Below are 24,858 nucleotides of genomic sequence, written 5' to 3'. Positions count from 1 at the left end.
TAAAACTTTAGAACCTATAAGTCCTTGCTATGGGTCAATTTCTGCTCTCAGTTATAGGTGCTGCTTACACCTTTTAATGCTCTCCGGATACAATAATTAATGTTCTTTCACAAGTGTTTTTTTACCAGCTACTACACCTTCTGGATCATAGGATCTGTTACATACCTCCTTCATCGCTGGCTCTGTACCCACATGGTCTGACAGGCCGTAAGTAGCAGCCACAAATAATGCAGTAGTCTCAAGTCCTTCTTCAAACTGCAGATATACCCCACCTAGATCATCCAAGCGGGCAACAAGGTCCTGGCAGCAACGAGTGAGAAAAATTGTATGAAAGGTAAAGACAAGTACCACTGACAGCAGAACTACTCAGATTAATTCCATCTATTAGGCATACATTCATGGAGTATTTGTATTGGGATCACTATAAGAATTTTCTCTACTGTTATCTGAACAACTTTTAAAGCTATGAAAATAGCCAAAACACAAGGCCTGGTAGTAATGAGGGACTTTAACTACCCAGACATCTGTTGGAAAACTAGTAGAGCAAAATAAAAAATGTCCAGTAAGTTCTCGGAATGTACTGAGGAGAACTTTTCATTTCTGAAGGCAGAGGAAGTAACTAGAGGGACAGTCATTTTAGACATGATTGTGACTAACGAGGAGGAATTGGTTGCAAATCCGAAGGTTGAAGGTATTTTGGGTGAAAGCGATCATGAAATGAGATTTCAAGATTCTAAGAAAAGGAAGGAGTGAGAGCAGCAGACCAAGGCCAAAGCAGACTTTAAACTCAGAACTGGTAGGTAAGGTCCCCTGGGAAGAAAATCTAATGGAAAGGAGAGCTGACAGTTTCTCAAAGAGACAATATTAACAGGCACAACAGCAAACTATCTCAATGAGAAGAAAAGACAGAAATGGTAAGAGGTCAATATGGCTCCATTAGGAGCTCTTTAATAACCTGAATATTAAAAGGATTCCTACAGAAAAATTGAAACATGGACAAATTGCTAAGGGTGAACATAAAAGAGTAGCACAAACATCTAGGGACAAAATTAGAAAGGCTAAGATATAAAAGGGACATAAAAGGCAAGAAGAAGAGGTTCTTTAAATACATTAGGAACAAAAGAAAGACAAAGGGAAGTGTGGGTCCTCTACTTAGCAGGGAAGGAGAGCTAATCATGAACAATATCAAGTAGTCATTTAATGCCTATTTTGCATCACTTTTCACTAAAAGGTTAACTGTGGCTCAACATAATTACTATTAACAACAAAGGGGAAGGAACACAAGCCAAAATAGGGTTAAAGAATATTTAGATAAGTTAGATGTATTCAAGTTGGCAGAGCCTGATGAAATTCATCCTTGGGTACTTAAGGAAGTAGCTGAAACAATCTCAGAATGATTGCAATTCTCTTTGAGAACTCATGGTGGACAGGTGAGATCCCCGGGGACTAGAGAAAGACAAACATAGTTCCTCTCTTTAAAAGGGGGAACAAAGAGGACCCAAAGAATTACAGATCAGTCAGACTAACTCGGATACCTAAAAAGACACTGGAACAAATTATTATAAGCAGTAGACAGGATATATCTTGATTTTTGTAAGGCTTTTGACACAGTCCCACATGACATTCTCATAAGCATACTAGGGAAATATTGTCTAGATTAAATAGCTATAAGGTGAGTCACAACTGGTTGAAAGACCATAAGCAAAATGGTGTTTTGCAGGGGTCAGCTTTTCATTAATGACTTGGCTGATGGGAGTGGAGAGCACACTTATAAAATCTGCACATGACACTAAGCTGGGAGAAGTTGCAAGCACTTTGGAGGACAGGACTAGAATTCAAAACAATGTTGACAAACTGGAAAGCTGGTCTGAAATCAACAAGATAAAATTAAATAAAGACAAGTGCAAAGTACTACACTTAGGAAAGAAAAATCAAATGCACAACTACAAAATGAGGAATAACTGGCTAGGCGATAGTACTGCTGAAAAGGATCTGGGGGGTTATAGTGGATCACAAATTGAATATGAGCCAACAATGTAATGCAGTTGCAAAAAAGGCGAATATCATTCTGGGTTGTATTAACAGTAGTGTCATATGTAAGACATGGGAGGTATTTGTACAACTCTATTCGGCATTGGTGAGGCCTCAGCTGGAGCACTGTGACCAATTCTGGGCACTGTACTATAAGAAAGAGGTGGACAAATTGGAGAGAGTGCAGAAGAGAGCAACAAATGTGATAAGTTTAGAAAACCTATGAGGTAAGGTTAAAAAACAGGGCATGTTTAGTCTTGAGAAAAGAAGACTGAGTTGGGGCTTGATAACAGTCTTCAAATATGTTAAGGGCGGTTAGAAACAGCACAGTGATCAATTGTTCTCCATGTCTACTGAAGGTAGTACAAGTAATAATGGGCTTAATCCGCAGCAAAGGAGATTTAGGTTAGATACCAGGAAAAACTTTCTTATGGGATAGGTAAGCAATGGAATAGGTGTCCAAAGCAGGCTGGGGAATCCCCGACATTGGAGGTTTTTAAAGAAAAGTTAGAGAAATACCTGTCAGGGATGGTCTAATATACTTGGTCTTGTCTCAACATAGGGAGCTGGACCAGATGATGCTTTTAGATTCCAGTCCTACATTATTATGACTCTGTGAAAATACTCTAGTATCATTGTTTTGGGAAAAAACAGAAGTAGTAAATACAGGCATTAATTGGCTTGAACCACCGCTAGTAATTTTCTGGGTTTAATGTGAACTGAAGATCACCTTTGTTAGATCTAGAGTCCACATACTTGTTCAATCTTATTCACAGGGAAGAATTCTGCTTTGAAAGGAGTTTTCGAACAAACTCCAACACTGCAGAGAAGGGAGGGAGTTAGCCAATGCCGCATTCTAAAACAATCTTTCAGAGCTGCAGATTTCTAAAGACCGCCTCGGCAATTTAAGAGTAAAACAAGTTCCTACCTCTATCTCCTCCACAATGCCACTCAGGTCTGCCTGCTGGGACAAGTAGGATGCCGTCTGTAACGCCTGAATGGTTCTGGAACAATGAAAATCAAAGCAGGGATGAGCAAGTAGTGTGTGATTTTACCAGTTTAAAAGCGTAACATTGTTAAAACCAAAGCAACTGAAATGGAAAACAGAGGCAGTTAGTACATTCTGTCAGTCGATTTGTGGAGGTGGGGAGTTCTCAGGGGGCAACAGAAACCTGAAGAGGTACACGGGAAACTGAATATTTAATTTCAGCTATGTCAAGTAAAGGGACACTATTGGGTTAAGGAAAACGCATGTATACAAGAAAAAAATAGTGCACTTGATTACTGATAAAACCTAAGTCAAATTTTTTGCATTTTAGTGCTTAAGGATTTCCAGGGATGATGAGAATCCAGAAGTCCCATTGACTTTGATAGCAGTTGTGCCTGCCCAACACTTGTGAAAAGGAGAACACCTCTATAAGTCCCTAAATATGGATTTGGAGCCTGACATTAGGAATTTACATTTGAAAGTCTGGGCCCTAGATTATTCAAAGTAAATTACAGTGTTATAAATGGATCACTCTCAGGGTATAACACTTTTCACAACCCCCTCTTCCCTTTTTTAAAGATGGATGTTCAGGTCTCTAGTTTCTTGCAACTGCTTATCTGTACTACACAAAATTACTTAGCATATTTTTCAAAAATGAGCAGAAAATTGTTTAGAGTTGGGTGTGGGGAAAGGAATGGATGTAATTACAAGCAAAGTATACAATAATTAGGTCAAGACTCTCAATCAAATGTACTATTCTGACAGGATGTTTAATAGTAAATGTCCATTCTGGTCATGATCTACAAGTCTGTTCACTGGCAAAGTAAGTGCTTATTACATATAGGATATGGTTTTCTTGAGTACATCTCTTGCCTAATAAGCAAACTAAAAAACTGATTGACATGAATGTCACAAGCAAACAAATTGCATTCAAGTTACAATACTGGCAGGAAAGAGCTTCTTATTTAGAGCCTCAGTTGGATGCTCAAACCAGAGAAATTGCTCTTGTGGAGCACACCTTGTGAGATAAAACTGTCAAATGACTGCCAATCAGTGCAGGTAACTTCAGAGGTCTGAGTCATCAACAGGCCCAATACTACAATCTGCTGATGGGCTCAGCTCCTGTTGTCTTTCAGTGGGAGTTGAGGGTCTTAGCACCTATAAAGCTTCCTCTCTTCTTCCGAACAGCTCCATTCTCTTTCCAAGCTCATTGACTCGAATAAAGCTATTAAAAAATTCTTAGGATGCTAAATATCATGATGCTTGTGCCACCGCCCTCCCCCAAATTAGATTGCTCTTGACCTGTGAGCAATGGATTGAGGCAGAACACAAGCCAGATTCTCCAGAGATCAAAACAAATGAATTTTTACTTTCTAAAAAAGCCAGTCAGTTTCTTCCAAGGTCATTGTTCTTAAACTAAAATGAAAATACTAAAAACTGGTTTGCAAAACCTGAAGGTGAACAATTAAGGGAAGAGAGCATATTTTCACCTGCTCATTTACAAGCATTTTATTCTCCCAAGCAGTAGACACTGGAGTGGATAGAAGTCACCGCTGGAAATGCAGTGTCTAATTCACAATCTGCATTATAAAAAAAAACAACCCATACATGTGCAAGTGGCCTTCACTTCAAAAAACCATCTTTACAAAGGATGAATATGCAGCTGAGTGAATGGTTTTATTTTTTTGCAAAACTTACGCCAGGACATTCTCTTCCTTGCTAAGACGAGACGTGAGGGCACTAAGTGCTTCCTGGGATGCTAGAGGAAGCCCAAAGCCACTCAGGGCTCCGACAGCGTGGAAGATCTGGTTGACTGAGGAATCCTCACTGACAGCTGCAAGCAGCAGCTCTCCGGTCTCATTTGAAATGGCAACCTGAGACGGAACACACAGAAAATGTAAGACCACGTTTAAATGAATCTGTCCTTAAGAATGAAAGGGTGCTCAACATTTGACCTAAGAATGGGCAGAATCTGGTAGGGGAAAAAGGTCCTCTGTCATTTGCTATCTTTTAGGTTAAATAATAAAAAAAACCTTATTTGTATTGCAGTGGCACCTAGGAGCCCCAGTCACAGACCAGGCCCCATTGTGGTAGGTGCTGTACACAGAACAAAAATATGATCCTTGTCCCTAAGAGCTTATAAAGTATAATATGACCAGTTTTAGTGAGTCCTACCAGAAAGATAGTGGCTCCTTCTTTTTTGGCTATACAATAACTCACCAAGAGGGGCCCAAACAACATGAGGACCACCCCCACCCCAAAAGAGGCTGGCTCTGCCTCAGATATCATATTACCTATCTGTTCATGCATGCAATTTGCTTGGTCCAGGCATTAGGGGTGGAGGGTGAGGCGGTAACCCTCACAACCCTGAGATCCTCTGACATCAGGAATGATATGGAGGGGAATTTGTGTTGATAAAAGGGGGCGACTGTCCAGGGGCAGAAAGGATATCTGCAGGATGACCAGCAGTGTTGCCACGTGGCATAAGGATACAGAGTAACTGGATGATGAGGGAGGGCTGTATAGCCAGGGGGGTAGCTATATACTCAGGTTTGGGTTGTATGTGAATTTTGAACATATTAAGGAACATTTTGTAACAAGATACATACATAACTTAGCAATCAAGTGGTCTTATGCAAGCATGTATGTTGTGACAGTCTTTAATTATACGACCATATACTGCTTTTCTACAGGGTCCACTGCTGCATTCAGTACACAGGACGGACGCACAAGGGGGCAGAATTAAGGTTGCACGGGTCACTCTAAATCTGGCATTTTCTAACTTTAGAGGTTGCAAAATCAAGCAGTCAATGTTATTTTAATGTAGTTTTTGTAAGTACAAAGTATAAGGGCCTCAAAGCTGTGCCCCTGCCTGAAAATGCTGATAGTGCTGAGGTACAAAAAAAAAAAAAAAAAAAAAAAAAGGCCATATTGCTCTCTGCCTCATTAAAACTCAAGGTGAGGTGAAAAAGGTAAATTTTTGTCCAAATGTTCAAAATTGTTCAGGATCAAAATACTTGTTTATATATCAACTTCTACTTCCCCCTACTGTTAGTATGCTGCAAGGTGGCTATGTTTTTGTTATATTTTATATGTATGGTTTATTAAATGGCTTGGGATCCTCTAAGAAAAGGTGATTTTATATCATAGTCTTTATCCTAGAGCAGCGGTTCTCAAACTAGGACCGCCGCTTGTTCAGGGAAAGCCCCTTACGGGAGGGATGGTTTGTTTACCTGCCACGTCTGCAGGTTCAGCCGATCGCGGCTCCCACTGGCCGTGGTTCACCGCTCCAGGCCAATGGGGGCTGCAGGAAGCGGCGTGGGCCAAGGGATGTGCTGGCCGCCCTTTCTGCAGCCCCCATTGGCCTGTAGTGGCGAACTGCGGCTAGTGGGAGCCGCAATTGTCCGAACCTGCAGACGTGGCAGGTAAACAAACTGGCCCGTCCTGCCAGGGGCTTTCCCTGAACAAGTGGAAGCCCTAGTTTGAGAACCACTGCCCTAGAGGATCCCAAAGTACTTTGTAAACCGTAAGATAAAACACAACCACTTTACAGCATGCTAACATAAGGTGAAGAAGTCGTTTTGGCCAAGAACAAAAGCAAATATTGAAATGACTATAATTTAGGGGCTTGAACTCACCTCACATCCAGACAGAGCCTGACTGGCTTGTGCAGCATAGAAAAGGGAATCAACACTGTTGGGATCCACATTAGACTTGATGAAGTTACATGCAGCCTGTGCAGAAAGAGAAGTCAATTTATGATTTGAGTCACGCCTGTTGCCATTAAACATGGAGTTCAGTTACACTCTAAGAAGACCTTAAATACTCTTTGCAAGGGAGACAACTACATGTAATTCACTTCATTCCAGTATTGACCAAAACCCCAAAGTAGGATAACACACTCTAGAAAGCACGATGATCAAATTATTTTCATGTTGTCTGCAATGCAAATGAATGCTGAATTAAAATTGTGTCCAATTTTACTAACCATATTGGACTTAAAATGTATTTAGCAGAGCCACTTCTTCAAGGACGGAGGAAATCCATGGGAATGGTGATTTTATTGATTAAAAAATGTGAAATGGTTAACAGATGACAATCCAGACTTCCAAAAATAAACAGGAAGAAAATCAGCTCAACAAATACAAACTTGAAGTTAAGCAATATGGATTTTTCTCTGCACTCTATGACAAGTTTCTCACTGACAGACTAAAGGGATAAGTAGAGGTCAGATCATTACAAGGTACATAACTTGTAAAATAGGAGAGAGTTTTCAACCATTTGTAGATGTTATATGAATAGCTGCTCCTTGAATAACTGGAGAGCAAGTCTGTACCACAGGGTTTGGATACATTTATTCTACTGAATGAAGTTAAACAAGATGCAGTATTTTTGGGTATCAAAATATTATGAATTTGGCTAGCATTTTGTTACTACTACTTGTATAACTGGTTAAAATTTTTTTAGGTAAGTTCATGGAGGACATGTCCATCAATGGCTATTAGCCAAGATGGTCAGGGATGCAACCCCATGCTCTGGGTGTTCCTAAATCGGTCAGAAGCTGGGACTGGACAATTTGGGTTGGCTCATTCAACAACTGTCTTGTTCCTATTGCCTCTGAAGCGTCTGCAATCAGCCACTGCTGCAAGACCGTATACTGGCCTAGACCAGTGGTTCTCCACCAGGTGTCCGGGGCCCCCTGGGGGGGCAACGAGCAGGTTTCAGGGGATCCTGGGGCTGGCATTAGACTTGCTGGGGCCCAGGGCAGAAAGCCAAAACCCCACCACCTGGGGCTAAAGCCCAGGGCTCTAAGCTCTGCCACCCAGGGCTGAAGCCAAAGCCTGAGCAACTTCATAGGGATCCCTGTGGCGTGGGGCCCTGAGCAACTGCCCTGCTTGCTACCCCCAACCCTGTTTTTTATATGCAGAAAAAACAGTTGTTGTGGCACAGGTGGGCTGTGGAGTTTTTATAGCATGCTGGGGGAAGAGGGGGGTTGCGGGGGCTCAAAAAGAAAAAGGTTGAGAACCCCTGGGCTAGATGGACCATTGGTGTGACCCGGTATGGCCATTCTTATCTTATTACTCTTAACCATGGAAAAGTATAAGATCTAGAAAAAATAAGTAGAAAAGCACACATACTGGACACATATTGACAGTGTAGAAGCAAAAGCTATGCTACTGCTGACAAAATGGAGAGAGTTCAAAGAACAGCAACACTATCATTAATGGGCTAGAGGAAATATTTATGAGGAAGGATTGAAACAGCTAACTATGTATAGCTTAACAAGGTGACATCTGAGTAGTGTGATGTGACATCTACACGTGTTTAAAAGATGTAAACACTAAAGATGAGGAATTACTCATAGTAGGAAAAGAGTGTAAAAATGCTAGTAGCTTAGGGCATACTGGTGATGCATGCACTAGAAATATATTTATATTAGAGCCAAGAATAACAGGAGAAAATTATGTGGGAGTTTTTCCACTATACCAGCTAAAATGAAGCTACTAAAAACTGGACAGGAGCACACTGCAAATTCCAACTTAACACAACTGCAAAGTGGTCATCTGATTTCAATGAAAGTGAAACGTTTTGAGTAAACCAGCATGACAAAAACCATTCCCCACAGCTGATACTTCAATGACAAAGTGAGTTGAAAGGTATGCTAATACAATTGCAAGCTAATGTAGTAAAATGAATGGTCTTGTCAGTACTGACATTTTCTGAGTAGTAACTACAGTAGATTCTGCTTATTAGCAATGCCTCAGTTGTCAGCAAAATGTTGCTATTATCCAGCAGTTCCCAATAAGCAGAAGGCAGATTTGTGAGGCTGCAGCCAGGGAAGAAAGCGCTGGGATGTGCCTCTCCTGGCTACAGCCCTGCAAAATTGCCTGTGGGCAGGACAGCAGGTGGGCTGCAGCCTGGATGCCAAGGCTTTCTATGGGGAGTAGGAGTGCTGGGGGCCCCTGAAGGCGCATGGCACCTCTCCCTATGCTCTCCGGGGGTTGGGACTCAGCATGTCCCAGCACTTTCTTCCCTGGCTGCAGCTCCCTGGCAGGGCACAGCGTGGAGAGCACAGTGAGAGGTACCACACAGCATCAGCATTCAAGCTGCAGCTCTTCTCCCAATTACTGCCCTGCCACATGCTCCCCTCATAGCCTGCACCCCTTACCTCCTGTGAGGTCCTTGTGTGCCTGCATGCCTGTTGCCAATATCCAAACCCCATTAACAATAAAGTAAATGGCATGGGACTAATTCCCAGCAAGTGTTGCTATTAACCAGAATCTGTTAATATCCGGGTTGTTATTAAGCATGATCTACTGGAGAGGAAAATGTAGTTGTGAGTTTTCCTGAATAAAATGCAGTATAGTACTATAGTATGGTAGGGGTAAAATTCACAATCAGTGTTACTGATCACAGATCAACAAAATGCTGCACTTCCTGTATTATATTTGTTTCTACAGTACAACACAATAGCTCAAGAAATGCCAAGAAAACTCAGATCCTTAGCTTGAAAGAAGACCAATAATTAATATTAGTAAGTTATTTCAGGCACCATTCTAATGTTACTGCTTTTGGAAATACTGAGGGCAGCAGGAAGTACCTATCCAAGTTACTGATATGCAGAAATGCTTCCAACTGGTCTCAAAACCTAGGATTTAGCAACATATGAAAAAGATCTCCAGATAAAAAAGGGTGAGAGGGAGAGAGGTGAATTTTTTATGACTATACAATTTATTGCAGCATCTCCTCACTTGTTCATCAGACACTTGCAGTCCCAGCTTGCTGAGTCCTACAATGGAGTAAAAAGCAGCTTCTAAATCATTGAATGGGCGGTCCAAGGAAGCTTTCAGTCTCTCCACATCACGCCTTGTGAGATAATGGGTAGGTGTCAGGGCTCGGATGCTGGCCACAAACGTTAAAGCCAAGATGAAGAGGGTGTGTGAACCTGAAAAAAGAAAGATGCTATTGAACACAGTGCATTTTGTTTCATTAACAGAAGGCATGTTTGGCATTAGTGAATAGTTAGCATTGCTGGACTAGCAGTTACTGTGGTCCACCCAACTTAAAAACACTTCAAATGGAAATACCTATTCTGGCCCATCCACTCCACAGAACTGAGCAGGAGAACTTAGTCTGAAGGCCACTTTTGGTCTCTCATTCTTCTGGATAGCACAGGCTAGGAGCACTGCAGAGGTGATGCTCTCCAATCCCAAGAGGCAACCGACAGCAGCCTCTGAATAATTCCGACAGTTCTGAATAGTGACCAGTAAAACTGTTCAAGTCAGACGTGGTGACATAAGGCTTTGCAAGAATATTATAGACAAGTGAAAGATACTATTTAAGGTGCAGGACTGCTTAGGAGTCCCTTGTGAGCAGTTTACGGTGCTAAAGATTTGACTTGGTTCCTACATAACCGAAAGGGCTCCCAAGTGGGGAGAACTAGACAGAGGGCAGCTGGGGAAACTAAGTGCAGTAAAGATTTCAGTGTGGGATGCACCCCGACTGCACAATTGTGCTCTGTTGACCTTTATTTTCCACTACCAGATGGGAAAATCGCCAACAGCACTACTAGAAATAGACAGTGCTAGCGTAATTTGTCCAATTCTGGCAGCCCTGTGGGAAAAGGCAAGGGAAAAAAGAATGACAAGGGGTGGGACGACTGCATTAAAATAGAGAACACAAGAACAGAGAAAGAGAGCCAGGTCAGGCTAACAGTTCTTGACCTAATTTTCAAAACCATCAATGGATCAAGCCCCAAGTACATTCAAGCCCCATTTCAATCTATGAGCCAGTGTGACTGCCGTGCTCCTCCGGGACAGTGCAGGTCACAAAGCCCAGGGGAAGTGTGGGGATTAAAGCAGGGATCCGGCCATGAAATGCACTTCCAGAGGAGAACTAGCAAGGCCCGAGCCTGACCATCTGTAGGGAACCTACAGAAGCCTCCTTCTGCCAACACAATGACACAACCTACAACCCGGAACCCCTCGTGTCTAGGTCAGGCAGCCCCCGGGCAACATGAAGGGAGGCCACAAAAACTCCCCGGGCAGGAAGATAACGGATCCCACAAGCCCCCCACAGCGGCCCCCTAGGGCTGGGGCACAGGAGAGCCCACACGCCCCGTGCGCCGGGGCGGACCAGCCCCCCTAGGGCTGTCGCGTACCGGCCCGGGAGCGCGCCTCCCCAGACCGTGCGGCCCTGGCCCCACCTGAGTGGGGGGCGGGAGGGGAGCACCCCCGACAGGCGGAACCATCTCGCCCTACAGGGGGAGGCTGGCAGTGCACCCCCGCCGCTGCCCCGGGAAGGGGGGGAGGGGCTGCTCCTTACCCGGGGCCGCCATTCTGCCCCTGGCCGCCTCACCAAGGGAAGCAGAAACGTGTCTGCTTCCGCCCAGGGCGCCGGCCCGTACCACCCAGCTCCGCAGGGAGGGGGGGCGTGGAAGGAACGCGGAGGGAGTCAAACAGCAGTGGGCGCTGGTGAATTGATCCGTCTCGTCCCTGCCGAACCGGGAACAAGCACAACGCGCCCTGGGAGGTGGGTGGGGGTGGGAGCAGCGTAGAGACGATTCCAAATGATCCCCCCTCCCTAGTGAGGCCGCGTGGTTCACTCCAACCGGGTCGCTTCGGGAGAGGGGCGGGGCCCTGGCTGGGATGTGTATTTCGCTGATTGGTTGGATGCCCAGCCACTCAAATGAAGGGAGGCAGGTTTAAAGGGGCAGTAATAGGAAAAAGTTAAACTCGTGGGGAGCAATGGCTAGAGCTTTCCCTGCTGCCCCCAGGACCAGGCCTGCTGGGAATTCCTGTCCAAGGAGGATCTAGCCACGTCCCCACGCTGGGGCTGCCCATGGGGCGGGGCTCTTTGCCCCAGGCAGGGGTGCCCCACTGAGCTATAGTGGAGGTGGCTGCTGAGTCCTGGGTGAAGCTGAGCCTGCAGGGGCTGCTCTCGATGCCGCAGCCAGACCCGGGCTGAAAGTTCAAACTAGCCAGTGATAACAAATGGAGCTAAAGCAAAACCTCGTGCTGGTGCTCCCCCCAGGATAACCCCGGGGGTTAGGAATCACAAGCCTTAAATGCTCAAAAATCATGAGCCAGTCCCTCTCCCTATGTTCTGGATTTTGCTGAGAAATCACACGCTTTATAAAAATAATCAATAACAGGTTCTTTCTATTTGCCGTCTGGTTTCTGAGCACTCAGCGTGCACTTGCTTCACATCTTCTGGCCTTTTTCTGCAGCACTGCAGGTTAGAAACTTTTTTTTTTTAAAAGGCAAAGTTCTTATTTTCATGCATTCTCTTGATTCCAGCAACAAGGGCTTTACAGAAATCAACAAATATCATGAAACTCATCATAAAGTTGCGAGGGGGGGGTGAAAACTGCCCCAACAGACGGGGGACATGGAGGGGTAGATTCAGAGACAGTTGCAGCAGAGAGATGGAGTGCAGGGTAAAGAGGATTCAGGGACCATAGCATTGGAAAGAGCTGAGAATTGTTGAAGGGAGATGAAGTTTCTTGGCAAGGGCCTGCAGCATCATAGGTCTGGCAGCAATGAGATGGGGACAGGTGGTGGCTGTGGAAAGAGAAAGGGCAAGAACCACCAAAAGGTAGTGAGGGAATGCAGAGATTGTTGGGATGAGGACTACTGCAGGGACCACTGCATGGATCAGCATCGTCAGAGCTGTCCCTTGGATTGGTCAAATTGGGGTGACTACTCTGGGCCCCGTGCTTTGGGGGGCGCGATGGGCCAGTGCAATTGGCCGGCCCGGTCGGTCCTGGAAGATGAATCCGTCACTTCCGCCTGGGCCCCGCCCCGCACATTGGTGAAATAATGAATGGTATAGAGAAGGGAGATTTCTCTTCAACTTCTTTCATAGAACAAGAACAAGGGGACATTGAATGAAATTGAAAGGAGACAGACAAATCTAAAGCTGATGAAAGGAAATACTTTTGCTTGCAGGGTGCTGGAACTAGGGGTGCTGGCTGTACAGCAGCACCCCCTGATTGAAGTTGTTTCCATCATATACAGGGATTAGAGTTTTGTTCAATGGCTCTCAGCACCCCCACTATAAAAACTGTTCTAGTGCCCCTGTTTGCATAACTAGTTTGTGGCACTCATTGCCACAAGATATGATTGAGGACAAGAGATTAGTATGAATCAAAGAGGGACCAGCCATTTATATGGATAAAAGAAATATCCAGAGTTAGAATAACAATGATTAAAACCAGAGTAGTTTGGGAAGGGATATAACCCCCAAGCTTTAGGCATAAGCCCACCTCTAACTGTGGAGAGCTAGAAGGAAACTTCCTGTGGAGGTAGGTTAGCCCATAGATGCTTACTGCAGAATTTCTCACCCCTTCCTCTGACACAACTGGCCCTGGGCATTGCTGGTGACATGATACTGGACAAGATGGACCACTGGGCTGATCCTGTACAGTATGTCCCTGTGTGTTCCCTTCACCTATAGGAGTTGTCTCTCCAGGTTACGATAGAGGCTCATTGCTGGGATGGTGGGGGGCAGTTGCACTGCTGCTGTGGTGCTGCTCTAGCACATTTTTCTGCCAATAAAAACAGGAGGCTTTTGGGGCTGTCAAGCCAAATAATTACAGTACTTAAAAGTCATTGTTTGACTGGCAAAGAAAGTTTGATTCTTCATCTGCCCTGCAGAGGGTGCTGGAATCTTATATTTTGTTGTTGTTGTTTCCCCAAGCTATTCATAGACCTACTGTTCAGAATCCAGTTTCACATGTACCTTCAGCTTAAAAGGCATCTGCATTTAAACAATCAGGTTCCGGAGGCTATTACTCTCTCCACTGTGGATGATGATTTTGCTCATTCAGAAAACAACAGCCCTGAAGTTATCCAAGCGTGTAAAACAGCCACTGGGAAGGCAGTGCCCTTCTTTTCATAACTTTATTCTGATCTACTTTTCTTCTGCCTCACATATTGTTCACACTATTGGACTGAGTAGAGAGACTGGCTTCCGGATGGGTTCTCACCAGCCGCTGGGATGTAATGCCCTTTCCTTGACTTTTGTGTGTTAAGAATATGCAGTATAATTAAGATGTCAATGGAAGAACTGACATGATTTCTCTCTCACCGAATCAGGCCCAAAGTTCCTGGGGAGCTGACACAATCTGGGGGTGTCAGCTGTCTTGGTGCAACTCTCTACTAACTGGTCCCCTTCAATTCATCTACCATTAGATCAGGCTATAAACTCTTAACTTAGGCCTGGTCTACACTACGAGTTTAGGTTGACTTTAGCAGCATTAAATCGAATTAAGCCTGGACACGTCCACACGACGAAGCCCTTTCTTTCGACTTAAAGGGCTCTTTAAACCGGTTTCTCTACTCCACCTCTGACGAGGGGATTAGCGCTAAAATCGGCCTTTGCGGGTTGGATTTGGGGTAGTGTGGACGGAATTCGAAGTTATTGGCCTCCGGGAGCTATCCCACAGTGCTTCATTGTGACCGCTCTGGACAGCATTCTCAACTCAGATGCCCTGACCAGGCAGACAGGAAAAGCCCCGCGAACTTTTGAATTTCATTTCCTGTTTGCCCAGCGTGGCGAGCACAGGTGACCACGCAGAGCTCATCAGCACAGGTAACCATGATGGAGTCCCAGGATCGCAAAAGAGCTCCAGCATGGACAGAACGGGAGGTACGGGATCTGCTCGCCATATGGGGAGACGAATCAGTGCTAGCTGAACTCCGTAGCAGTAAACGAAATGGCAAAATATTAGAAACGGTCTCAAAGGCCATGAAGGACAGAGGCCATAACAGGGACGCACAGCAGTGCCGCGTGAAAATTAAGGAGCTAAGGCAAGCCTACCACAAAGCCAGAGAGGCAAACGGAAGGTCTGGGGCAGAGCCGCAAACATGCCGCTTCTACGTGGAGCTGCATGCCATTCTAGGGGGTGCAGCCACCACTACCCCAACTGTGTGCTTTGACTCCGTCAATGGAGAAACACGCAACAGGGAAGCGGGTTCGGGGTATGCAGAAGATGATGATGATGAAGACAATGAAGATAGCTCACAGCAAGGAAGCGGAGAAACCGGTTTCCCCAACAGCCAGGATACGTTTATCACCCTGGACCTGGAACCAGTAACCCCGAACTCACCCAAGACATGCTCCCAGACCCTGAGGGCACACAAGGGACCTCTGATGAGTGTACCTTTGTAAATATTACACATGATTTAAAAGCAAGCATGTTTAATGATTAATTTGCCCTGGCAATCGTGGCCAGTACAGCTACTGGAAAAGTCTGTTAACGTGTACGGGGATGGAGCGGAAATCCTCCAGGGACATCTCCAGAAAGCTCTCCTTCATGTACTCCCAAAGCCTTTGCAAAAGGTTTCTGGGGAGGGCTGCCTTATCCCGTCCGCCAGGTAGGACACTTTACCACGCCAGGCCAGTAGCACATAGTCTGGAATCATTGCATAACAAAGCATGGCAGTGTATGGTCCCGGTGTTTGCTGGCATGCAGACAACATCCATTCCTTATCTCTCTTTGTTATCGTCAGGAGAGTGATATCATTCACGGTCACCTGGTTGAAATGGGGTGATTTTATTAAGGGGCATTCTGAGGTGCCCATTCCTGCTCGGCTGAACAGAAATGTTCCCCGCTGTTAGCCACGTGGTGGGGGGGAGGGGTGAAGTGATCATCCCAGAGAATTGTGTGTGTGTGTGTGTGTGGGGGGGGGTAGTTGGGTTTGTGATGCATGTTAACCCGGAAATCCCAGCCCCTCCTTTTACATTGCAAACCCATTTTAAATGGCCAACCCAATGGGTCCTTGGTATGGGAAATGAGGGCGCTGCTGTTTGAAACCATTCCCACAGGTTATGAAGGTTAAAAAAGCCAAAAGACTGTGGCTTACCATGGCTGCCTGCAAGCCGAAATCTGTTGCCTGGCACTGCATGAGTGATCTCTTACACCAAACCGGCAGGCCCTCAATATAAGAGGAAAAATGCAACCTTGTAATGAAAGCACATGTGCTGTGTAATGTGAACAGCATAATTTAATGTGAAAGAGTGTACCCATTGTTCTCTAAAATGTGTCTTTTTTAACCACCTCTCCCTTCTCCTCCACCAGCTGCAAATGTTTCTCCTTCGCAGAGGCTAGCGAAGATTAGAAGGAGAAAATGGCGGACTCGGGATGATATGTTCACGGAGCTTCAGATGTCCTCCCACGCTGAAAGCGCACAGCAGAATGCGTGGAGGCAGTCAATGTCAGAGTGCAAAAAAGCACAATTTGAACGAGAGGAGAGGTGGCGGGATGAATCGCGGGCTGAACAGAGCAAGTGGCGGGCTCAAGATGATAGGTGGCGTCAGCTTGCAGACAGAAGGCAAGAGTCGATGCTCCGGCTGCTGGAGCATCAAACTGATATGCACCAGCGTATGGTTGAGCTGCAGGAAAGGCAGCAGGAGCAGAGACCACCGCTACAGCCCCTGTGTAACCAACAGCCCTCCTCCCCAAGTCCCATTGCCTCCTCACCCAGACGCCCAAGAACATGGTGGGGGGGCCTCTGGCCACCCAGTCACTCCACCCCAGATGATTGCCCGAGCATCGGAAGGCTGGCCTTCAATAAGTGTTAAAGTTTTAAAGTTTTAAACTGCAGTGTGTCCTTTTCCTTCCCTCCTCCCGCACCCATCCCGGGCTACCTTGGCAATTATCGGCCTAGTTGTGTGATGAATGAATAAAGAATGCATGAATGAGAAGTAACAATGACTTTATTGCCTCTGCAAGCGGTGCTCGAAGGGGGGAGGGGAGGGTGGGGTGGTTGGTTTACAGGGAAGTAGAGTGAACCGGGGGAGGGGGGCGGAGGGTTCATCAAGGAGAAACAAACAGAAGTTTCACATCGTAGCCTGGCCAGTCACAAAACTGGTTTTCAAAGCTTCTCTGATGCGCACCGTGCCCTGCTGTACTCTTCTAACCGCCCTGGTGTCTGGCTGTGCGTAATCAGCGGCCAGGCGATTTGCCTCAACCTCCCAACCCACCATAAATGTCTCCCCCTTACTCTCACAGATATTGTGGAGCGCACATCAAGCAGCAATAACAATGGGGATATTGGTTTCGCTGAGGTCTATCCGAGTCAGTAAGCTGCGCCAGCGCGCTTTTAAACATCCAAATGCACATTCCACCACGATTCGGCACTTGCTCAGCCTATAGTTGAACAGGTCCTGACTACTGTCCAGGCTGCCTGTGTACGGCTTCATGAGCCATGGCATTAAGGGGTAGGCTGGGTCCCCAAGGATCACGATAGGCATTTCAACATCCCCAACGGTTATTTTCTGGTCCGGGAAGAAAGTCCCTTCCTCCAGCTTTCGAAATAGACCAGAGTGCCTGAAGACGCGAGCATCATGTACCTTTCCCGGCCATCCCACGTTGATGTTGGTGAAACGTCCCTTGTGCTCCACCAGGGCTTGCAGCAGCATTGAAAAGTACCCCTTGCGGTTTATGTACTCGGTGGCTTGGTGCTTCAGTGACAAGATAGGGATATGGGTTCTGTCTATCGCCCCACCACAGCTTGGGAATCCCATTGCAGCAAAGCCATCCACTATGACCTGCACGTTTCCCAGAGTCACTACCCTTGATATCACCAGGTCTTTGATTGCCCTGGCAACTTGGATCACAGCAGCCCCCACAGTAGATTTGCCCACTCCAAATTGATTCCCGACTGACCGGTAGCTGTCTGGCGTTGCAAGCTTCCACACGGCTATCGCCACTCACTTCTCAACTGTGAGGGCTGCTCTCATCCTGGTATTCTGGTGCTTCAGGGCAGGGGAAAGCAAGTCACGAAGTTCCATGAAAGTGCCCTTACGCATGCGAAAGTTTCGCAGCCACTGGGAATCGTCCCACACCTGCAACACGTTGCGGTCCCACCAGTCTGTGCTTGTTTCCCGGGCCCAGAATTGGCGTTCCACGCCATGAACCTGCCCCAGTAACACCATGATTTGCACATTGCTGGGGCCTGTACTTTGTGAGTGGTCTATGTCCATGTCAATTTCCTCATCACTCTTGTCGCCGTGCTGCAATCGCCTCCTCGGCTGGTCCTGCTTTTGCTTTGGCATGTCCTGGCTCTGCATATACTCCAGGACAATGCGCGTGGTGTTCATAGTGCTCATAATTGCCGCGGTGATCTGAGCGGGCTCCATGATCCCAGTGCTATGGCGTCTGGTCTGAAAAAAGGCGCGAAACTGATGGAGGGAGGGAGGGGCGACTGACGACATGGCGTACAGGTACAGGGAATTAAAATCAACAAAGGTGGCTGTGCATCATGGAGAAACACAAACAACTGTCACACAGAATGGCCCCCCCAAAGATTGAACTCAAAACCCTGGGTTTAGCAGGCCGTTGATTTCACGGAGGGAGGGGGAAGCAAATGAATACATCTATTTTTTACATCTTAAGCTGGCAGCAGACGGTACAGCATGACTGATAGCCCTCGGCATCTTCTGGGTACTTGGCAGAAGATACTGTACTATGACTGCTAGCCATCATCGTCAAGATGGTTCAATAGGACTGCCGGCAGGACTGAGTCTCCAGGAGACAAAGCATGTCTGCCCAGGTGCTTCTGATTGAACTGGAATACGACGATGACGGATACCAGTCATAATACACCATCTACTGCCAAAAGGCAAGGGGCTGCTGCTGTGTAGCAATGCAGCCCCACGTCTGCCAGCACCCAGATGACATATGGTGATGGTGAGCTGAGCTGAGCTGGCTCAATGCTTGCCATGGTATGTTGTCTGCACAGGTAACCCAGGTAAAAAGGCGCAAATCGATTGTCTGCCGTTGCTCTGACGGAGGGGGAGGGGCCTGACAACATGTACTCAGAACCCCCCGCGACACTGTTTTGCATCATCAGGCATTGGGCTCTCAACCCAGAATTCCAATGGGTGGTGGAAACTGCGGGAACTGTGGGATAGCTAGCCACAGTGCAACGCTCTGGAAGTCGACGCTAGCCTCGGTACTGTGGACGCAGTCCGCCAACTTCATGCACTTAGAGCATTTTATGTGGAGACACACACAATCGACTGTATAAAACCGATATCTATAAAACCGGCTTCTATAAATTCGACCTAATTTCGTAGTGTAGACATACCCTTAAATTGAGTCCACCAGTCCTTAAGCTCCAGGGCTTTCAATCTCCTTTTGTCTCCATGTTAATGTCTCAGGGTCTCCTGGCAGGCTGCCTGTTGCCCCTCTGCCATCCCAAGCCTTTCTGCCTCCCTTTTCCCTCTCTGTTCTCCCCCTTTATAGTTGGGCTTGTTTTCCTTATTGATCCCAGCTGTGGGTGCATGTCTCCACCCTTGGCAGTTCTGATTGCCTGTAAGCAGGGAAGACTCTCCCACTCCCTTCTGTCCTTGCCCAGTATGGGGCTTGTAAACCCCACTGCAGGTGATTATACTTAGAAAAAGGGACATTATCAAGTTCCATATTTATTCCCTCCTGGCTGCCTGCACACAAAAACTTTCCCCGTACAAGCTGAGCATTTCCAGCATCCTACATTCCTGGGATCTGAGAAGTAAGCTGTGTTCTCTTTCCACTTTTACTGAATCCGTTTCTGGCCTTTTCAAAGTGCCTGTCATGGTGCTATCTGAGCACTGATGGTAATAAAGACGACTCTGCCGTTAGGCACCAGCTGAGAAGGTGCAAAATCTCAACTTTGAGATGGAGTCATTTTTAATAAAGCCCATTATGGCACCTTGATAGCTTGATTAGGAATGGGATATAAAGCGTTTTATCTCCATGTTGCTGGTTCAACCCCACACAAAGTCAGCAGATATCCAGATTTAGCATCTGCTGGTTGCTCACCAGACTGTGTGAAATGAGGTGGCTGTCTCAGCTCCATTTTTAGTGATAGGTGTCCACAATCACAAAATTTACTCACTGAACAACAGCCTTGCTGGTCAGACAGGATGGCCATGCAGACGGATCTACCTTCTCGCACTGGGAATTGGTTGCTCCAGATGAGGGTTGAGACCCATTAGCAGGGGGCAGAAGAGGTACATTTGCAGTGTGTCTGCCTCCTTTTTGGCTGCACAGAGAACTTCCGTCTACAGGGCTGTTACTCCAGCATGTTTCACCAATGACACTTACTCACACACATTTATTAAAAATATGAATAACCCCCACATAGTTTGCCAGAGCTCAGACCCTGTGCCGGTCCTAGGTGGTTGGAAAAACTTAGATGGAACCATTTTCCGTCAGAAAATGCAGCTTCATTGAAATCAAAACACTGAGAGAAATTGGGTCAATTTTGCCAAAATTTTGTTTGAGGGAAAAAAAAAACCAGGAAAAAAAAAGTTCCTACGATGTGGAAATGTCCAACTTTGTCAGAACAAAACACTGATTTCTCACTTAGAAATGACTTTTCGTTCTGAAGTTTTTGAATTTGTTATTTATATTATAATATATAATTTTAAAAACTCCAGTGAACTATTGTGATTTTGTCAAAACTAATGTTCTGATCTATCCAGAACAAATTTCATTTAAAAAAAATTTTATGGAGAATTTAGAAATGTTCAGGTTTCGTTCCGAATTGCATCAAAACCAAATTTCAAAATCTTGAAAGCCTTTGTGAAATGGAATTTCCATTCTCCCCACAGTTCTAAGCAGACGTGTAAAGAGCTTGGAGTCTAATTATAACCCCAAGTGGACATTTGTCCAAATCACAATACTGCTATAAAAATTCGTAATGAATGGCAGCCTCTCCTTTTTTTGAGCCCACATCTGAACCAGCAGAAATGCTGCAAGTTGCAGGGGACATGGGGGTGCAGTGGTAGGCTTGTGCAATGAGCCCAGAATATCACAGGTTAAGGCTGAGGTGCATTGGCAGATAGCACCTGTGTGAAGCTTGCAGTGCGCCTCTTTGCACCCTGCCCAATGCTATCCCTTGCTATCATGTGCATGGAAATTCATTCAACATTTCCCCAAAGCTTCTGAGGTAATTTGAAAGCTCCAGGCTGCAACCCTCACAACTTATCCTCAGCCAGGCCTCTGGTTCTGATGAGACTTGAGCTTTGAAACCAGCAGTAGCGCCAGGAGGAAGACATCAATGTCTCCTCGAAACCCACTTCCTATTCTTGCAGTCCAGCATTGTCTCTTCTCTGGGTAAAAATGCCAAATGTGCTTATGGCCCATGCATGTGAGGGGATAAAAAAATTCCACAGTTGAGTTCTTCCACCCGTCACCAATCGAAAGGAGCCTTTTATGAGATGAGAGAGAAAAAACCAAAGGCCACTTGTGCAATTAAGTGCCTTAAATGCAGCTTTTATTTCTATTTAATGGGATGGCTATTGCATATAAAATAAGTGCCAGATGATTGTTAAAACCTTATTTACTAAGTTTTAATAACTGTGCACTTGATCTGTATCCTATTACGGAGCCGCTAAACCTCATTATGGAATAGCTGCAGAGCCCTGCACACAAATGGAGCGTTCTGATTGGTCCTTGATGAAGTCATACCCATGTCAATAATGCCCAGTAAGCGCACTGGGTCTCAGTGTGTATAAATTCCACTTCATAATAGCAATGAAACTCCCTGCATGGTGCACGTGGAGGGCATTATTGTTCTATTTGGGTAGTTAAAGTCATTCTGCCTCATGCTTTATGCCATCACCCACGGTCGTCTTCTTTCGGATGGCTTGGGTAGGTAGCAACAACTACAAATTTATATCTAAGTTTGATAGCCAGCACGTTGCCGCAGGTGTAGTCTTGGGTCTGACTGGGAGCCTGGAACTCCTGGGCTCTACATCGCCTTTCATGCTGACTCTTTGGGTCATGGGCAAGTCATGTGGGCATACCCGAGCTAGCTTTGATCTAGCTGGCTCACTAAAAATATCCGTGAAGCCCAAACAGCACAGAAACAGCATGGCTAGCCACCGGAGTATGAATCCAGGGTCCTGAGCAGGGTGGTACTCAGGGGTCTGGCCTGTGCTGCCATGGCTTCACTGCTAGTTTCAGTGAGCTAGCTAGATCAAAGCTAGACTGGCCATATCAACCCCCCTGGTGGCTATGGGGACATACTCTTAACCTCTCAGTTTCCCAGTCTGTAAAATGGGGATATTAATATTCATCTACCTCCCAGAGACCTTGCCAAAGTTAATTAGTTAGTATCTGCAGAGCTCTTTGAAGATGCTATGCATTATTAGATTTAATTGCTCAACTATCCCTCCTGGTTCTTTAGTTCCTGCCATATTAAGATGTTGCATGGATTATATCTAAATTATTATGATGGGGGAGGGGCAGGAGCTGCTCCATCGTTAAGGTTTTGGTTGTTAGCTGGCCTCCACTGAAACACACTCTCAGTCTTAACTTTTTTTAAAGGAGTTTTCTTGTTTGCAAAGAGGTAAGATTCTCTTGCATTGTTACTTTATATTTGTTTTTGTATTTTCTTGTTATTGTATAAAAGAAATGTGAAAAATCACTAACAGTACTGAAAGCACAAAGTAAAGTTCTGCTTGTGTTTACGAAAGCAGGGTGCCAAATGGCTTACTGTATCCAGCCCTGAGCACCAAGCCTGTAGCAACCAGCCTTGGCCCTGGCTGGGAACTCAAGGGCAACACCTTGTTCACATGAATTGAGCTAGTTACAAGCTGTTCTTACCTTTCCAATCCAGGTATAGCCTGCAGAGACATTAGGTTCCAACAGCCAATGCGCCATCTAGATCGGAGTGGGAGATCAAGGCATACATGCCAACTTTCTCCGGCGCTGGTGGGTGCTCACACCCCGCCCCTGGCCCCGCCTCCATTCTAACCCCTTCCCCAAAGTCCCTGCCCAAACTCCGCTCCCTCCCTGCCCCTATTGGATCCCTTCCCCAAATCCCAGCTCTTCCCCCAGAGCGCTGCGTTCCCCCTCCTCCCTGCCCCACGAAACAGCTGTTTCATGGCACAAGCGCTGGGAGGGAGGGGGGAAGAAGAAGCAGGACTTGGCAGCGCGCTCGTGGAGGAGGTGGAGGTGAGCTAGAGCAGGGGGGGCGGGGCACCCACGGAGTCAGCGCCTATGGGTCCAGGCTGCAGAGAGGACAGATCCCAGCATAGAAGGCACCATTTTGGATCCACACACTGCATGCTGGGCAGGGCCTGCAGTCTCAGTGGGTCACAGCTTGGGGATAAAGTGGAGGGTGGCTGCAGCCTGCATTGTAGAACTATCTGGGCCATTCCTCTTGTTTTATGAATGATGCCACTTTTTGGCAACATTCTGGCCACCACCACCTTCTTCAAGTGACATCTCCACCTTCCGTCTGTCTTAGTCAAAACAAATTTGTAAAGCTTCCCGTCTCCTTGGGTCCAGTTGGTGATGTTTACAATGTAGCTGGGATGATTTTTTTTAAGAGATGGTCTCCAGAGCGCAAATGAAGAGAAGGTGAGTGTAACCAAGTGGCCTCCTCCCTGGTGCCCCTTTGTAGCCTCAGGGCAGCCCTACAAGTGGCACCCTCACCTCAATTTTCCTTTTGTGTCCCCCATGACTCCATGGATGCGTGTACTCAAATCCATCAACATAAATTAACCAAACATAGTGCAGAAGTCCCAAAGCATAGTTCATAACACCCCAGTGCAAGTAGTCCTTAAAAAAAAAAATCACATACCATCTTGGTCACTTACATAACACCTACCATGTTTCGGCATTTTCCACCACATCCAGACTCTTGGTCAGTCCTTCTCTGTCCCTCTATCAGGGCAGCCTCCCAAACCCTTCCTTATGGAGTGCAATCTGCCTCTTCCCAGTGGGGACTCCCAGAGCCTCTCTGCTGGGAGCCTCTCATGGTTCCTCTGGGCCCAGCTCTCTTGCAAGGAGATGCCACCAGGTAAGCCCCTCCACAGCTCCCCTTTCTGTCAGCCCTCTCTGGCCCTTGGCTCTGGCTCTCCATCTTAGAATCAGAAGGCATCTCCTGCTGCTGCTGCTCCTGCCTTCAACCCTCTCCTGTCCTGGTTCTCTGGCTTGGGGATATCAGCCAGGAAACCCCTTGCTGCTCTCCTGCCTTCAGCCCTCTCCCAGGAACCACCTTATCACTCTGGCAGCTCCCATCTCCTGCTCTGTCTCCTGACAGTCTGTCTGCTCTGACACCATGGCTCTTGCCAGGCCCCTTATAGCTCCCCAGATGCTGCCTTGCCTTCTCCATTGGCTCAGCTGGGAGCTTCTGGACTGGAACAGGAGTGCTGAGCCCAGTTTCACTGAATTGGCCAGCTACCCTGTTACAGTGAGACAGACAAGACTGGATGAGCGGCTCGGTCCTGTTGGCAAGATCTGTGTGGAAAAGCGCCTTACTAGTAGCAGAAACCAGGAGAAGATGCTTTTATGAAGAGCACAGTGTGGCAGAGAGGAGATAGAAGGATGATGCAAAGAAGGAGACGAACCATGCCAGCAAGGAGATAGGAGCAGAGGAGGCTGTGGACAGATCGCGGTGGAGAAGGGGTCTGTAGGAGAGTGCTCCTCTTCAGCATCTCCCTGAATGGTGACTTGGTGCCCACTGCACTCTTCATAATCAGCATTTCAGATGCCTCTAGCTTGGGATCGGAGATGAGCAAAGACCAACTGGTTTTACAAAACTTGGTTGGTTGGAATTTGTTTTGCAACACTCAACCCAGATCCAGGGTTGGTTTGGCTCTGGCTCCCTTTTACCAGACCCCAGCATCAGTGGGAAGAGCCAAGGAATGTTTGCAAGTGGCTCTGAGTTTGGACCTCATCTAGCTGGAATCTATGGAAATAAATGCTGTTTATTGTTCAAGGGGATGAACTACAATAAGCCTGAACCAACCCTCCCAACTCAAACCCTCTGAGTTTTGGACATTTCCCAATCCCAGACTTCAGCCCATTTCTGCTGGAAGTAGGGTTCCCAAGT

General features: G+C 46.4%; 1 protein-coding gene across 2 annotated transcripts in view; it reads right to left on the bottom strand.

The window, feature by feature from the left end:
* The window catches only part of RPN2 (ribophorin II), a 31,495-nt gene extending 19,904 nt beyond the window's left edge, over positions 1-11,591 (bottom strand). Inside the window, exons 1-6 of one of the 2 annotated variants that reach the window (XM_005295323.5) lie at positions 11,345-11,591; positions 9,772-9,965; positions 6,658-6,753; positions 4,718-4,893; positions 2,960-3,035; positions 166-300 (exon numbers count right to left, since the gene is read on the bottom strand). In XM_005295323.5, the coding sequence (XP_005295380.1) occupies positions 166-300; positions 2,960-3,035; positions 4,718-4,893; positions 6,658-6,753; positions 9,772-9,965; positions 11,345-11,357 (690 nt within the window). In that variant the 5' untranslated portion in view covers positions 11,358-11,591. The remainder of the gene's footprint in view (positions 1-165; positions 301-2,959; positions 3,036-4,717; positions 4,894-6,657; positions 6,754-9,771; positions 9,966-11,344) is intronic. The other variant, XM_005295324.5, reaches the window with a different exon arrangement.
* Positions 11,592-24,858: the final 13,267 nt, after the last annotated feature.

This window comes from Chrysemys picta, chromosome 13, assembly GCF_011386835.1.
Source record: "Chrysemys picta bellii isolate R12L10 chromosome 13, ASM1138683v2, whole genome shotgun sequence".
NCBI lineage: Eukaryota > Metazoa > Chordata > Testudines > Emydidae > Chrysemys > Chrysemys picta.
Note: the sequence above shows the minus strand (reverse complement) of the source record. Positions and strands in the feature narration are given on the sequence as shown.